This window comes from Neopelma chrysocephalum, unplaced genomic scaffold, assembly GCF_003984885.1.
Source record: "Neopelma chrysocephalum unplaced genomic scaffold, ASM398488v2 Primary Assembly neopelma1_44, whole genome shotgun sequence".
NCBI lineage: Eukaryota > Metazoa > Chordata > Aves > Passeriformes > Pipridae > Neopelma > Neopelma chrysocephalum.
Genome location: NW_020897703.1, coordinates 19,263,438 through 19,277,849, shown reverse-complemented (window position 1 = coordinate 19,277,849; position 14,412 = coordinate 19,263,438). Strand labels below are relative to the sequence as shown.

The 14,412-nt window shown below is 60.2% G+C and overlaps 2 protein-coding genes across 3 annotated transcripts; one reads left to right on the top strand and one right to left on the bottom strand.

Moving 5' to 3' along the window:
* Nucleotides 1-2,138: 2,138 nt before the first annotated feature.
* Nucleotides 2,139-8,339, top strand: RUFY4 (RUN and FYVE domain containing 4). The gene is made up of 11 exons (XM_027677903.1): nucleotides 2,139-2,197; nucleotides 3,179-3,240; nucleotides 3,980-4,086; nucleotides 4,446-4,571; nucleotides 4,845-4,951; nucleotides 5,092-5,235; nucleotides 5,941-6,994; nucleotides 7,071-7,177; nucleotides 7,770-7,916; nucleotides 8,026-8,157; nucleotides 8,237-8,339. The coding sequence occupies exons 2-11, from the start codon at nucleotides 3,195-3,197 to the stop codon at nucleotides 8,337-8,339; spliced, it is 2,073 nt and encodes a 690-aa protein (XP_027533704.1). The 5' UTR covers nucleotides 2,139-2,197; nucleotides 3,179-3,194.
* Nucleotides 8,340-9,600: 1,261 nt separating this feature from the next.
* Nucleotides 9,601-14,397, bottom strand: CXCR2 (C-X-C motif chemokine receptor 2). 2 transcript variants are annotated; one of them, XM_027678878.1, is made up of 3 exons: nucleotides 13,311-14,397; nucleotides 12,859-12,921; nucleotides 9,601-11,005 (listed from the first exon to the last, which is right to left on the bottom strand). In XM_027678878.1, the coding sequence occupies exons 1-3, from the start codon at nucleotides 13,558-13,560 to the stop codon at nucleotides 9,924-9,926; spliced, it is 1,395 nt and encodes a 464-aa protein (XP_027534679.1). In that variant the 5' UTR covers nucleotides 13,561-14,397; the 3' UTR covers nucleotides 9,601-9,923. The 2 variants fall into 2 exon arrangements, with proteins under 2 accessions (XP_027534679.1, XP_027534680.1); XM_027678879.1 differs by having other exon boundaries at nucleotides 13,025-13,421.
* Between the last annotated feature and the right edge of the window lie 15 nt (nucleotides 14,398-14,412).

The following is a 14,412-nucleotide window of genomic DNA, read 5'->3' as shown; positions in this document are numbered from 1 at the left end:
TGCAGAATAGCTCGAAATGGCCCCGGGCACCCACCTCACCATGGGGCTTGCACAGGGCAGAGGGACAGGGTGCACCCCACTGGGGACCACACATCCTCCATATACCCATCGGGGTGGTGCCAAGAGGAGCTGGCGACAGCACCCCCAGATACTGCCATGATGACATGCTGGTGCGGGGCAAGGATCGTCCCCACAGGGCAGTTGCTGGTGCCAAGCGTGGGCAGTGGCAATGCCAGGCCTGGGCACTAATTGCATTTGCCTTGGGGAGACTCCTGACAAGCAGCCGCACCAGAGAGGGGTGCAGGGAGTTCAGGTGGTCCCCCACACTTCACAGCTGTCCCCCACAGCTCTGTCTGGCACCTAGGAGGGGCAGAGGGCTGGCAGGCAGAGGGGGCCAGGGTACAGCCCCCCCACACTGAGCCCCAGGGAGGTGACATCACTGCTGGCTCCATGGTCCCCCACCCTCATTTAATTAGCAGATGGCCCCCGGCCCCCCCCCGGTGGGCAGCACCAGGCCTGTGCAGGGCCATTAGCTTTATTGGCTGTGCTGAACCAGGGCCAGGCCTCGTTAATTGAATTGCACCCACGCCAAGGACGGGCGAGTGTCTTCTGGGCCTCCCCAGCCTCCAGCATCCCCACCCTAGCCCTTGGCTGGGGCAGGGGCGGGGGACTCTGCTGCCAGGGCACTGCTGTGGCACAGCGGGCAGGGGCACATTCCCCCCACGGGTGTTGGGGTGCTGCCCGTGCAGTGCCTGGCACGGGGCACACGGGTGGGTGCAATGGCGGGCACACACATGTGTCTGCAGGCACACACGGTGCCCTCTCAGACTTGTGCCCACACCCACCACACATGTAGAGCTTGTACCCACACATGCATCCCCATAGCCATGCATGCACAGCCAGCACAAGCGTGCCACTGCACACACGCCTGCACATGCATACAAGAGCACATGCATCCTCCAGGCACAGTGGGCTGATGCTCCACTTCCCCCCACCCCCCTGCCCACACCGCCATCCTATGTGGGATGCTGCATCCCATGCCCACAGTGCCACACACTGGAGTGACACAGGACAAGGGGATCCTGACAAGGCTGGCATCATCTCGAGCACTGCCACTGCCTCTCCCATCCCTCCCAGCTGCTTAAGGGTATCTCAAAGCCCAGCACCCACCAGGAGCCAGGAGGGTGCTGGGAGGCCCAGGCTCCCACTCAGCATCACTTCCTACTTTCACTTTGGTGCTGAGCGAAGCCTGGCTGAGGAGAAGCAGTTGGCCCCCAAGACACCCGGGTGGCACAGGTAGGGGCAGCGTGTGCTACAAGGAGGGGTGTGGCAGAGGGCAGGATGTGGGCATCACTGTGGGCATCCACCAAGCCAAATGGTGGTGGGGAACGGGATGGCAGTGAGTCCTCCTTGGACTGGCAAAATGGGTTGGCATCACCCCTGGCTTCCCCCCCTCCAAGGCTTTTAGTCCTCAGTCCAGACGGAACCCACAGGACAGGGCTGACATAGCACAGGGGGCCAGGCACCTTGGCTGAGGGGCAACTGCTGGGCTGGGGGCTCCCTAACAAGGGGGAGCCTTGGCCAAAATGCTTGGGGGAGAGTTTGCACCCTGGCTCTGGGCATAGCCCCCATGTGTGGGGCAGATGCCAACAGAGGGCTGTGGTCCTTGCTGGGGGAGGCAGTGGTCCTTGCTGGGGGATGAGGGATGGGGGCTGCAGATCCTGTGGGGGTCTCTGTACCCAGGGGCTGTTGGCACTGGGGAGTGGGCTCTGTGCCAGAGGCTGCTGCTGACTGCTTTGAGCTGGGTATGGGTCCTTCCACAAAAATTGCAGGATGGTCCTTCAAAGTATTCCCAATTCCCACTCTCATGGGAGGACACCAGGGTCTCCCCAGACCTGACACTGTCCTTCCTCTGTCCTCCACAGAAGCTGCCTAGGGGGACCAGCCTTGCTGACCCTTTCCCCAGAACTGGCACCCTCCATAACAGGGAGCGGGGTGCTGGGGGCTAAGCTGCAGTGCCTGATGTGATATGGGCCGGGTGGGTGGTGGCTCCTGCGGCCTCACCGACCTCCCACACTTCCTCCTGGCCAAGGTACAAAAGGAGAAGCAGGCAGGCACAGCGTGGGCGCAGCACACTCCAGTGTGCCCCCAGCACTCAGAGGGCACCTCGGGGCACCCCCACACCTCCTGGCCACAGGTAAGGGGCTTCTCTTCCCTGGGGAGACTGAGGCATGGGCAGGGTGGGCAGATGGGAAGATAGTTCATTGAAGGTCTCTCAAGGGCACTGGAATGGGAACACAGGCATCCTGAGTCCCATGTCCTGCTCCGTCACTCTGCCGTGACAGAGGGCACAGGGAAGGGCACACAGCACTCACTCACTCTTGGGCATGCTTGGACATGCTCATGCACACCCCTCCTGTGAGCGCACACACACCCTGCCATGCACACCCCCATGCACACGCGTGTTCCCCCACACCACCCAGACACCATCCACAGTGACAAGCCACAGACCTGCCACCTCCATGGGCTCTTTCCTTCACCCTGTCCCCAGGCTGCCACCCACCGCTCCCCAAAATTACTCCACTGCACTGTGCCCCCCAGCTCCCCACCCCATGCCCACAACACCCCCAAGCCCCGTGCCAGCCCCCCAGGGAGCATGCTGTGCCAGAAGGTTCTGCCAGAGGGGGAGGCTTAGTTTGGAGGGGCTGCATGTCAGGAGCTGTGTGTCCCCCTTCCCCAACCATCCAGGACCCCCACACTGCTTGTGATGTGAGGGAAGCAAGAGCAGAAGAAAAAGCAGAGCTTCCCCTGTGCCAAACCCACATCCTGAATCCTGGGGAACAGGGACAAGGACAGGGACACACTGGGGATGAGTCATGCTCAGCCTCAGGAACTCCCTAGGGAATGGGAGCAGAGGCTGAGGACATTTTGGGGCAGGGCACATGGACAAATAAAGGGGTACAGGATACACCTTTGTCCACCCCATCCCTCCTACCCCATGCAGTGAGGGCACATGGGCAAGGAAAGAGGGTGCTTACACCCACTCTCTCTCACCTCAACAGCAGGCAGGTCTGGGATAGAGCTGGGTGAGGATTGACCCTCTCCCTGGGACAGAGAGTTTGGGCGTGCCAGAGGACTGCCAGCCTGGCACCTCTCATCACTGCCCCTGCCTTTGCAGATCCCTGTGCAGAGCCATGGCAGGGGACGGGGAGCTCAACCGTGTCATCAAGGACTTGCAGAGTAAGTGTGCCAGCCAGTCCCCTGCCAGCGTGTCCCCTGTATGGCACATCTCACCCTGGCTGTGCTGGGTCCTTTCTTGCACCCAGCCCATGGGCAGCAGGGGTGTCACTGTCAGGGTGCTCCAGAGCATATCAGTGCCAACCCGACCACTGCTGCCTGCTCCTGTCCTAGCTGCCAGTCTCTGGGGACTGGCAGTGCCCAGCGGGTAGCTGTGCTCCTTGCTCCCCCTGCTCCCCTGTTTCATCCTAGGGCAAGTTCCTCTTTCTCTTTGGAGAAAAGGAGTCTCAGGGGGACCTTATGTCTCTCTACAACTGCCTGAAATGAGCCTCTTCTCCCCAGTTACAAGGGTTAGGACAAGAGGAAATGGCCTCAAGTTATGCCAGGAGAGGTTTAGGTTAAATATTAGGAAAAATTTCTTCACAGAAATGGTTATCAAGCGTTGGAACAGACTACCCAGGAAAGTGGTGGATTCACCACCCATGGAGGTATTTAAAAGATGTGCAGATGTGTCACTTGGGGACATGGTTTAGTGGTGGACTTAGCAGAGCTGGTTCTCAACTAGACTGGATCCTAGAGGTCTTTTCCAACTTAGATCCTATAATTCTGTGATTTTACCTGCCATTAGAAATCCCTAGGTCCAGGAGTTGTGAGGCAGTGGAGAGGGGGATGGGATGGGAGAGAGTACCTGCTGTTTGCTGCCTGGGCAGTGCCATGCCAGCTCAGCCCTGCCGTCCTGCAGAGACTGTGGCTGAGCTGAACTGCAGCTACCGGGAGCAGAACCTGCCGGTGACGGATGGGAGCCGGGAGCTGCACAGCCTCTGTGCCCAGCTGGAGTTCCTCCTCCAGGTACTGCTTCTCCTCTGTCCCTGCTGCTCCCCACCTTAGTTTCCCCTTAGGCACAGCTGAGAGCAGAAAGGACCCTGTGTTAACCATTCTGGGGGGTGGTATGACCCCAGCCAGCTTTGTCTGGCCCTGGGCAGTCCCAGCCACATGAGCACCTGGACCAGGCTCTCCCTCATCCACGTGTGTAATTACACGTGCCGCAAAAGGGAAATTGAGGCATGGAGCCAGTGAAGAGAGGACAGCCAGGGGACACCCGGACCAACCCTGCTGGGGCAGCTGGCTGGATCCCAGCCCCACAGGGGACAGGCTGGGAGACAGGGGACACCTTCAAACAAGAAACTCCAAGCTTATACGTCTGCCAGTTCGACCTCAAGGAGAAGAGGAGCTTCTTTGGGCAGCGCAGGGACTACTGGGACTTCTTGTGCCAAGGCCTGGCACGGTGCCGGCAGGAGCACGAGGGCGTTCACTTCGTCACCTCCCTGGACAAGGTGGGCATGGGCTGGTGGAATGCCTGGGGACTTGTGCACACACATGTGCTTCTGCTTGCTTATGGGTGCACATGCACTTGTGCACAGGTACACACTCACTTGGGCACTGAGGATTCACCCACTGGTGCTATAAAGGGTTTTCTCCCCTCTGGGGTCCCCACTGCCCCCCAGCCATGGACCTGGGGACCTCCTTTCCCCCTGCATGGGCTGGGGGGGAGGTGTGCAGGGGGCAGACTGGTGTGACAGGGCTTGATAACCCCTTCTCCCTCCCAGCTGAAGACTCCTGTGGGCAGGGGCCGAGCCTTCCTGCGGTACTGTCTGGTGCACCGGCAGCTGGCAGAGTCCCTACAGCTCTGCCTCCTCGACCCCGAGAGCCTGCGGTGAGAGCAGGGGCACAGCGAGGGTGGGGGACATGGCCGAGATGGGCAGCGCCCTGCAGCACCTGGTCAGTAAGGGTGCTGCAGGCATATGTGCCCACCCAGGGCATAGAGGGGTGCATGAGCCTGTTTTGTGGTTGCAGCGAGTGGTACTACGCCCGCAGCCCTTTCCTGAGCCCCCAACACCGGGCGGAGATCCTGGGCAGCCTCTATGAGCTGGACTGTGTCACCTTCCACCTGGCTCTGCACAGGGACGACCTGGACACCGCCTGGCCCATGTTCTCTGAGTGAGCCTGGGGACACCGGGACACGGGGGCATTGGTGGCACCAGCAGTGTCAGGGGCATCAGAGGTACCTGGGGCTCAACATTGCAGAGCAGCATATGGGCATTGTCCAACTTCCCTGGACCCCATGTGGCACCCCAGAGGTGCCAGCCCTCCATACATGGCTCCAGGAGGGCACAGATACCGGCACCAGCACACACACCATGCCTGTGCCTGCAAACATGCCACACACATGTGTACACACACACAGAGCCATCCTCTGCCAAGTACACCCCCAGGCACAGGTCTGCTGCAACACTGTGACGCTGTGACATCTGACACACGGGGGCACATGTGTGTGTTTGCACACCCTTGCCCTCCGGGCACGCTTGCAGGGGGACACCCATGAACGCAGCCGTTCCAGCACACTCACATCTGTTCTGCTGCTCGCACACTTGTGTGCACGCACTGCCACAAGCATACATGCAGCCCCAATGCCCCCCTGCAACCACCACAGGAGTCTCTGGGTGCCATCCATTCAGTGGGTTCTCAGGCTGGTGGCACCAGCATCCCTGGTCCCCTGCCACCAGGTGCCACCTGGTGTCACCAGCCCTGCTGCCCTTTACATCCCCAATGGTTGGCTGTGCACAGGGAGCTCAGAGGGAGGATGGCAGTACTGTGCTCACCTTGGGGGTGACCTGGTGACCCTGAGCCCTGTGTCCTCTCTAGGTCGCTGGTACGGCCCAGCTCGATGACCAGGAGTGGCCCAGCAAAGACAGCCCCGCAGACAGACAACACCAGCACTGGGGCACATACATGGCCCGATGGCATCGCCCATCCTATCGTGGCACCCTGTGGGACACCAGCTCACCCATGTCCACACACCTTGTCTGCCCTGCGGGCAGGGGATGTAGAGGTGGAGGACATGGAGGGGGGTGTGGAAAACACGGAGATGAAGAAGGACATGAAAGAGGAGGACGAAGAGGAAGTGGAAAAGGATGAAGACAAGGATACAGAGGAGGAGATGGAGAATGTGAAGGTGGATGTGGAGGAGGACGTGAAGGAGGATTTGGAAGAGAAGGATGAAAAGGAGTTGGAGGATGTAGATGTAGAGGAACTGAAGGATGCACATGGCTCTGGCAAATCACCTCAGCCTGATGGTGCCAGTGAGCCTGGCACTACCCCACTCATTGGCATGAGGTGCACTCTGAGTTCTCCATCACTGGTGCCCAGGCAGCCAGGTGGAATGGAGGCATCCCTGCAGGCACTGGTGTCCCAGCTGAGGGCTGAGCTGGGTCAGCAGAAAGTGGCAGTGCGGGCACTGGCAGCACGGCTGGCACGGGCAGAACTGCGGCACCAGCAGCAGGAGGAGGGCAGTGCCCAGCGGGCCCAGCTGTGGGCACATGAGGCTGAGGCACTGAGGGAGACCAACGCCTTCCTGGAGCAGGCACTGGAGACGGTGGTGGCAGCAGGGTGCCCGGGGGCACTGGCACAGGCACAGGAGGAGGCAAGGGGCTGGCAGGAGGTGGCGGAGGAGAGGGGCACCCAGCTGGCTGAGGTGCTGGCAGAGGGGGCAGCGCTGGCCTCACGCCTGCGGGAGTGCCAGGCAGCACTGGTGGCAGCAAGACAGACAGACATCCTGGGGCATGCTGGTGCCCCAAATGAGGTGGCCGTCGTGGAGGAGGTGCTGCGGCAAGCACTGGAGCTCGCCTGTGGTCCCCAGGAGCCCTCACTGGACCCCCAGGCAGAGGGGAAGCCCAGCACATCTGCCAGCATGGCCATGGTATGAGCAAGCCTGAGGGAATCCCATGGTGGGGCAGGGGTTTGGGGTCCAAAGTTGAGCTGCCACTCTCCCACAGCGCTTGGCCAGCCTGGTCACTGCAGCGCGGGAGGAGACATGGCAGAGCCGGCAGCAGCTCCAGGCCCAGCGACAGGAGGTGGCACGGTTGCAGGAGGAGCTCAGCAGGTGGGGCAGGAGCCCCCACTTCCATCACCCACCACTCCACAATGGGATCCCCCATCTCCACCTGCCACATGGTTTCCCTTGGGACCCCCAATGATGTCCCACTTGGACACAGGGGAGCAGCAGCTGGGGATGGGCAGGGGGAGGGAGGGAAGGATTTGGGGAAGGATGACTGCAGCCAGGGGTCAAGTTGGAACTGACAGGTAGGTGGAGAGGTGGGTGGGCAGAGGGGTGGAGTGATTTGGGGTGAGTGGATGGAGGGAGGGCAAGAGGGATGAATTTGGGATGGATGGATGGAGATGGGATGGTGGATGGAAAGACAGAGGATGAATTTTGGGTAAGTAGATATATGGGGGGGTGGCCAGAAGGCTAGGGGAATGGGTGTGGGGAAGGATGGAAGAACAGTGGGGAAGCGGATGGATGGCTGACTCAGCAGATGGCAAGGTGGCTGTGGGGATGGGAACACAGCTTGGGGATGGATGGGCATCAGAGAAAAGGAGGGAGGGAGGAATGAATGGATGCATACATGCATGCATGCATGGAGAGATGACCAGTTGAGAGACAGGAGGACCATCTCCCCGCTGCCCCGTGCCAGGGCCCGGCAGGACGGTGAGCGCTGGGCATCAGCGCTGCAGCGGGCACAGCGGGAGGCCCTGGAGCGGGAGGCCATGCGTGGCGCCGAGCAGGCGCGGCAGCAGGAGCTCATCCGCGACATGAAGGAGCGGCTGCTGGAGTTGCTGCGGTGAGAGCCCCGGAAACTCCATGCAAGGGCAAGGGGGTCCAAACTCCTTTGCCCAGAGGAGGGCACCAGAGCCCAGACAAATACAGGGCTGACCTGTCCCCTCCTGCAGGGAGAAGGATGCCCTGTGGCAGAAGACAGAGGGCATCGACAGCCCCATGCCCGGCCCAGCACCCCGTGACACAGGGCTGTGCTCCCGCTGCCACAAGGATTTCCGCCTCCTCTCCCGGCGGTACAGCTGCAGGTGGGCTATGGGGGTACCTGGGGGTGGCACTGACACAGCACTGGGATGGCACAGCTCTCACCACCTGCTCTCTCAGCAGGCTGTGCCAGGGCAAGGTGTGCCACGCGTGCTCCATGGACTTTGGCAAGCAGGGCCGCTGCTGCCTGATTTGTTACCAGCAAAGGCACCCACAGGCTACATGAGCAGGGACTGCAGCCCTGGCACCATTCCTGGGGCACTTCCTGCCCTGACTGTCTCCTCTCAGACTTACTGGGGACCCAGGTGTCTAGGGCCTTCATGCAGGTCCTGCTGCCCAACATTTCAGGTTTGAGATCTGTCTTTCTTGTGGCTGGTCCACAGAAATGAAAACAACCCATTTCTGTTATCCCTGCGGCTCTCATGTCATCTGTCAATCGTTGCCAGATTGACACTCAAGCTGGGTGTGGGGTGGGGGAATGCTGGCATGGGGGTGTTCAAGTCCTCTTGGGGGTGTCCTGCCTGCAGCCAGGCTGAGCCACTGCCTGCCCTGTCCCACAGCAGGGAGGGAAGACAGCTCTTGGCCAACAGCTCTGGCTTCCTACCATGCTGCGAGGAACCACTTGGGCAAGCGGTTTCTCAGACACAAAGGTGATGGGCTCAGCACCCCCACTGACCCTGCTCAGCCTCAAGTCCCTGGGGCTCCCTCCCGGGTGCCAGGAGACCCCCGTACCCACCCATGAGCCAGCACATGGGTGACACCCATTGATGCCCCCATGGTTAAGGACCCCCAGGAACCTGGATCAAGGGCAATGGAGGAGCAGTATGGGACCCCTGTGAAGAGATGCTTAGGAGTGCTGGGGCAGGCATCCCAATGCCTGACACACAGGGTGGCAGGAGAGTCCCCAACAGGGTCACAGCCCCCTCTTCAGCTCCTCTACCTCAGTCAAATGTCAGCCCCAGTTGCCCAAGCCGGGGCAGAAACATCCCGTTTGTGTAAGGGACAGGTTCCCAGCCCTTTGCACAACAATATCCTGACACTGTGGTGTCGGGGGGAGAAGGGGGTGCCTGGGGTGCTGGCACCCTTCAGGCAGGGGTCACAGTGCTGGCTCAGTTTCAGTGAGGGGCTGCTTAGGGATCTTTCAGCAATTTGCTCCACTGGGGCTTGGACTGGGGTTGGGAAAGGAATGGCTTTGTCCCCAGGTGGGACAGACTCCACATGGAGACCTCTGTACAAGGGAAGTGCTAGGACCTGGCTGGGTGGCTGTAGGGAGAGAAACCTGGGCTTGGGCCCCTTCTGGGGTTTTACAGGATGCCAAACCCTCTGCAATAGCCTCTGGGGCAACAGCCCTTCCCTGTCCTGGAAGCAGGGTTACCCATACTCTGAAAGGCTCAGCTGGCACCACCATTTTGGCACTGTCCATGGAGATGGGCTCTGTCCCTGTCCTGCTGTCTCCTTTCCTGTGGCAAAGAGAAGCCAGACCTGGGTGATCAACCCACTAACTCCTTTATTGCTGGATGGTCAACGGCCACAAACACCATCCCCACAGCAGGCTCTCAGAATCCCCAGAGTCACAGGCTTTGTCTCAAAGAGAGGGGAGGGTGGGCAGCACTTGGCATCACTCCTCTGGCAATGGGATCCTACCACCTTGCCACCCAAGCCCCCTTCCAGGTGGGGTCCAGCATCCAGTGGTGGTCCTGCCCATCCCCATAGCATCACCACCCACATTCCAGGGGGCTGGATGAGGATGCTGAGGTGTGTGGGGTGCTGGGATCTGCTGGGAGTCATGAGGACTGGGTACCAGAAGGGCTCAGAGGGTGGTGGATGTGTTGCCAGAGGTGGAGGCATAGGAGGCACGGCCATAGCGGGCAACAGCATCCTTGCTGATCAGCCCACGCTGCGCCAGGATCTTGAGGAAGCTGTTGCGAAACTTCTGACCGATGAAGGCGTAGATGATGGGGTTGATGCAGCTGTGGGCAAAGCCCAGGACCTGTGTGACAGAGAGGGCTGTGTCGATGCGGTTCCTCCTGTCACAGGTCTCGGCGATGGCCCGTGTCCTCATGAGGGTGTCGCTCACCAATGTGATATTGTAGGGCAGCCAGCAGACAAGGAAGACGAGCACCACGGCAAAGATGACCTTCATGGCCCGCTGCTTCTGAGCATTCTTGGTCTGCAGGAGGGTGTGGATGGTGACACCATAGCAGAAGAGCATCACCAGGAGGGGCAAGGCAAAGCCGAAGGTCTGCGGCAGCACTCGCAGCACTACCCGCCACTTGGCCGTGTCCTCTTCACCAATGCGCTCATAGCACACGGTGCCATTGGTGGGTGAGGTGAAAGCCTCACGGAAGAGCAGCACAGGCAGGGAGAGCAGCACAGAGAAGACCCAGATACCCAAGCAGACAAACTTCACCCAGTGCCTCTTCTCAGTGGCGGCCCGGGTGGCGTAGACAATGGCCAGGTAGCGGTCGACACTGATGCAGGCCAGCAGCAGGATGCCGCTGTAGAAGTTGGCTTCCTGCAGCACGGAGATGGCTTTGCACATCACGGTGCCAAAGACCCACTCGTGGGCTCGGTAGGCGGCCCAGAGGGGCAGGGTGAAAGCAAAGAGCAAATCTGCCACGGCCAGGTTGAGCAGGTAGACGTCAGTGACAGAGCGGCTGGTGTGGCTGGAGGTCACCACCAGCACCACTAGCCCATTCCCCACTACACTGAGGATGAAGACAAGGCAGTAGATCACCACCACCAGGTACTTGTTGAGGACAGAGCCATCGGGCCGGCACGGGGCAGAGGAGATAGCGGTGTCAGGCAGGGCCGTGCTGTAGTCATAGGTGTAGTTGTAGAGGGAGAATAAGCTGGAGAAATCCCCATTGAAGGACAAGGACTCCATTTTGCCTGTGGAGCACAAAATGGCATGAGTGTGGGGTGGCAGAGTGGTGTGGGCCAGGTGTGACAGCATCTCTGGGTCCCCTGGCATCTCCATCACGGCCTAGGTCCCCTCCCAGGCAGTGGGCAGCACTCCTGCATCACTCCACTGTATTCACACTGTGCTAGGTAATGGGCAGCGCTGCAGGTGGACACTGTCCCTCATATGTCCCCTTGTAAAACGCCCCCTGCACCCCTTGGTTTCCTCCACTTTACCCCAATCCTGTCCCTTCCCTGACTCCTGTAGAAGAAGGAGTTCCCCCACAGACTGACCACCTCTTCTCTGGTTGGGGGCCTCCCCCATCAATGTAGCATCACATCTCTCCAGGAGATACCTGGCTCCTCTGGCAACCGTGGGGTCCCCTGGTTTGTGTGGGTCCTTCAAAAGCCTTCTGAGCTCTTTGGGCATCTCAGAGCCCAATGGGGACCTCTGAAGTTCTTCAAGCACCCCTGGATCCCACCAGCCTCTCCAACCCCTCAAGTATCACTGCTGCAGCTGCCTCTCATGCCACCTCAGCCAGGCTGTGGTCATGGTGCCTGGGGCAGGCGGCACTGAAGAACATCTGAAGGTGTTTCATGCCCTTCTTCCCCCTCCCACTCCTGTTCCTCCGTGAGTGGTTTCAAGCCCCAGACGGAAAGATGTCACACACTTTGCAGGAGGCTTTGGAAATATTTCACATCTCTGGTCTTCCTGTTGCTCAGCTGGGCTCTGCTAGGCATCCTCATGTTCCCCATACTTGGCCTCAATGGGGAAATCACAGGTGACAGTCACTCTTCCTGTTTCCTCACGTGTAGGAGACAACAAGCTTGCTCTGTTCCTACCTCCCCAGAGACCCCTGGCTTTCAGTCTTCTCCCAGTATGGATACGGACTCCGGTTTCATTCCATTTTCACCCCTGCCCCATTTCTGAGCCCTCAAGCCCCTCCAGCGCTTGGAGAGGCCAGGACTGTCTGGAGGTGCTGAGTCCCTGCAGTGCTGGGGGGTTTCTGGCCCCAAACTGGCTCTGTTTGAACCTAAACCCTCCCTGGGACCAACTTTCCCCTTTTGCCTGACAGGAATTCCCTGCTGCAGCTGGGCTGGTGCCCACTGCCCAGAAAAATGCCTCCCTGGCTCTGCTGTCCCCTCTCCAGCAGTTTTCCCGGAATGGTAATCCTGAGGTGGTGATCCCAGGATGGTGATGCTGGGATGCTGATGTCCCAGCATGCCAGAGGACCACAGCCAGGAATGCTGCCAGTGTCCATGAGGAAGGTCCTCTTGACTGAGGCTTCCACAGGCATGGGGCAGAGCCAGACACCAGTGCTTCCCCTCTGTCTGTTTCTGGCTGCTTCTTTCTTCCTCCACACTCCAAAATCCTACTGGTTCCTCCAGAACTGGGTATTCCCTCACTCATGGGTATCCCACAGCTGGCCCAACTGGGGGAGCAAGCAGCACACAATTTCCCCTCCTGACTCTGGAAGGGCTGGGGGACACTGGGGTGGCCCTGAGGGTCCCAGCAGGGAGGGAGGAGGGACACACCTTGGGGATGCACCCTCCCGGCTCATCGCTGTGTGAGGAAATGGGAGCAGGCACTTTCCCCCCACAGCACCCAAGGCTGATGTCCCTGGGGACTATGGAGGGTTTGCACCCCAGACGAGCCCTCAGCACAGCCCTGGGTGCCCCTACCTCTTACCTCCCTCTCCCCTCACACCAGGCAGCTCCTTGGGCAGCTGGAGCAGCCCACCCCGGCCCCCAGCCTGCTCCACATGTGAAGGGGCTGAGATGCTGGGGGGCTGTCAAAGCCCAAGGAAAGCCCCAACCTCCAGTGGAGAATCCCAGGGACTCACCGCTCACTGCTGTCGCTGTCCCCTCAAATCTGGGGTCTTCTCCCAGTCCCAAGCTTTTTCTCACTGGGAAGCACACAGGCACTGGTTCAAATCCAGATGTCACCCCCAAAGGGCTCCGGAACAAAGTGTGCTGGAATGTGCAGCACCCGGCCGGGGGGTCCCTCACCTGCGCCCGTGCTGTGCCACTACCCAGTGCCCCTTCCTTCCGCTGCCCTCTTTATGCTGCTTGGGGAGGAAGCGAGATTGCAAAACCTTCTCCCAGCATGAAGGGGAAGTGGCAGCTCAAGGGACCCTTCCCCAGTCCCCCCAGGATGCTTTTCCCGGGCTAAGGGAAGCCCGTAGATCCCTGTCACTCTCCTGTCCCAGGCCACCCCGTACCGGCAGTACACCCGGGGGTGCATTGTCACCCCTGCAGTAATGCCTCCTGGGGTTCTCCAGCTGGGGGTCCTCACCTTGTCCCCAGGCCCTCAGTGGGTGCGAGGCTCCCCTCCAAGACACCCCTGGGTGCTGCAGTCCCCCCAGGAGACTGGAAGCTCTCCAAGGCCGTGGCCAGTGGGTGATGGCAGTGCTCTGTGACTCAGTTTCCCCATGAGTAGAGCAAGGGTGGCACCAGCATTTTGGACGGTGCACAGGTGAACTGCAGGGCTGGCTTGCCCCCTGTTGGGGGTTGCTGTGGGGGACCCCTCCCGAGTGGAGTCCCATTCCCGTCCCACCCTAACTGTGCCATGCCAAGCTGACTGACCCAAGTCAAACCATGCCATCAGACAGAGTTGTGCCCCCGTGCCAGCCCCACAGACTTAGAGAACCCCCTGGCTCACTCCTCTGAGTACCCCTATTGCCTTTAGGGGAAACCTGCTTCCAAGAGCATCCCCCAGGAACCTACATTCCTCTGGGATACCCACAAACCCTTGGAGCACCCCCATCCTCACAGCTTTCTGTGCTTGTCAGTTGTAGGGGTATTCCCCACTTTTAGGGCACCTTTCTTCCCTGGGGACCCCAGTACAGTTGTAGAACACTATCATATCCCTTGGGTGTCACTACACATCCATCCTGGGGACACCCACCCTGGGGACACCCACCCTATTTTGGACAACCCCCAGCTCCAGAGCACCCTCACAGCCCCCTGGGGTGTTGCCACTCTCTGTGGTCACCTCTCACGCTTCTGGAGCCGTGCAGACCTGAAATCATGGATTTCAGAAAGACATCTCTTTCCCCCGTGAGCAACCCCATATCCCTGGGGCACCCTATTCTTATGCAGACCCCCCCATACTCTGGGGCACACCCACTACTCCCTGGAGTGTCCCTATAACCCTACGGGAGCCCCACACTTTCGGGGACCTCCATATACGAGCAACATCCCACAAGCGGGTGGGACATTTTTGGGGACCCCCCTACCATGCCCCAGGCGCACTCCAAATCCCAGCTGGGGGTGATCCCCATACCACGCGGGCGCCCCTTGTCCCGCCACACTCGGGGTGCCCCCGGCGCCCCCATTTCCCTCCCGCCCGGTGGGCATGGTCGGTGTGACGTCATGCGACGGGCGGGGCCGGGGCG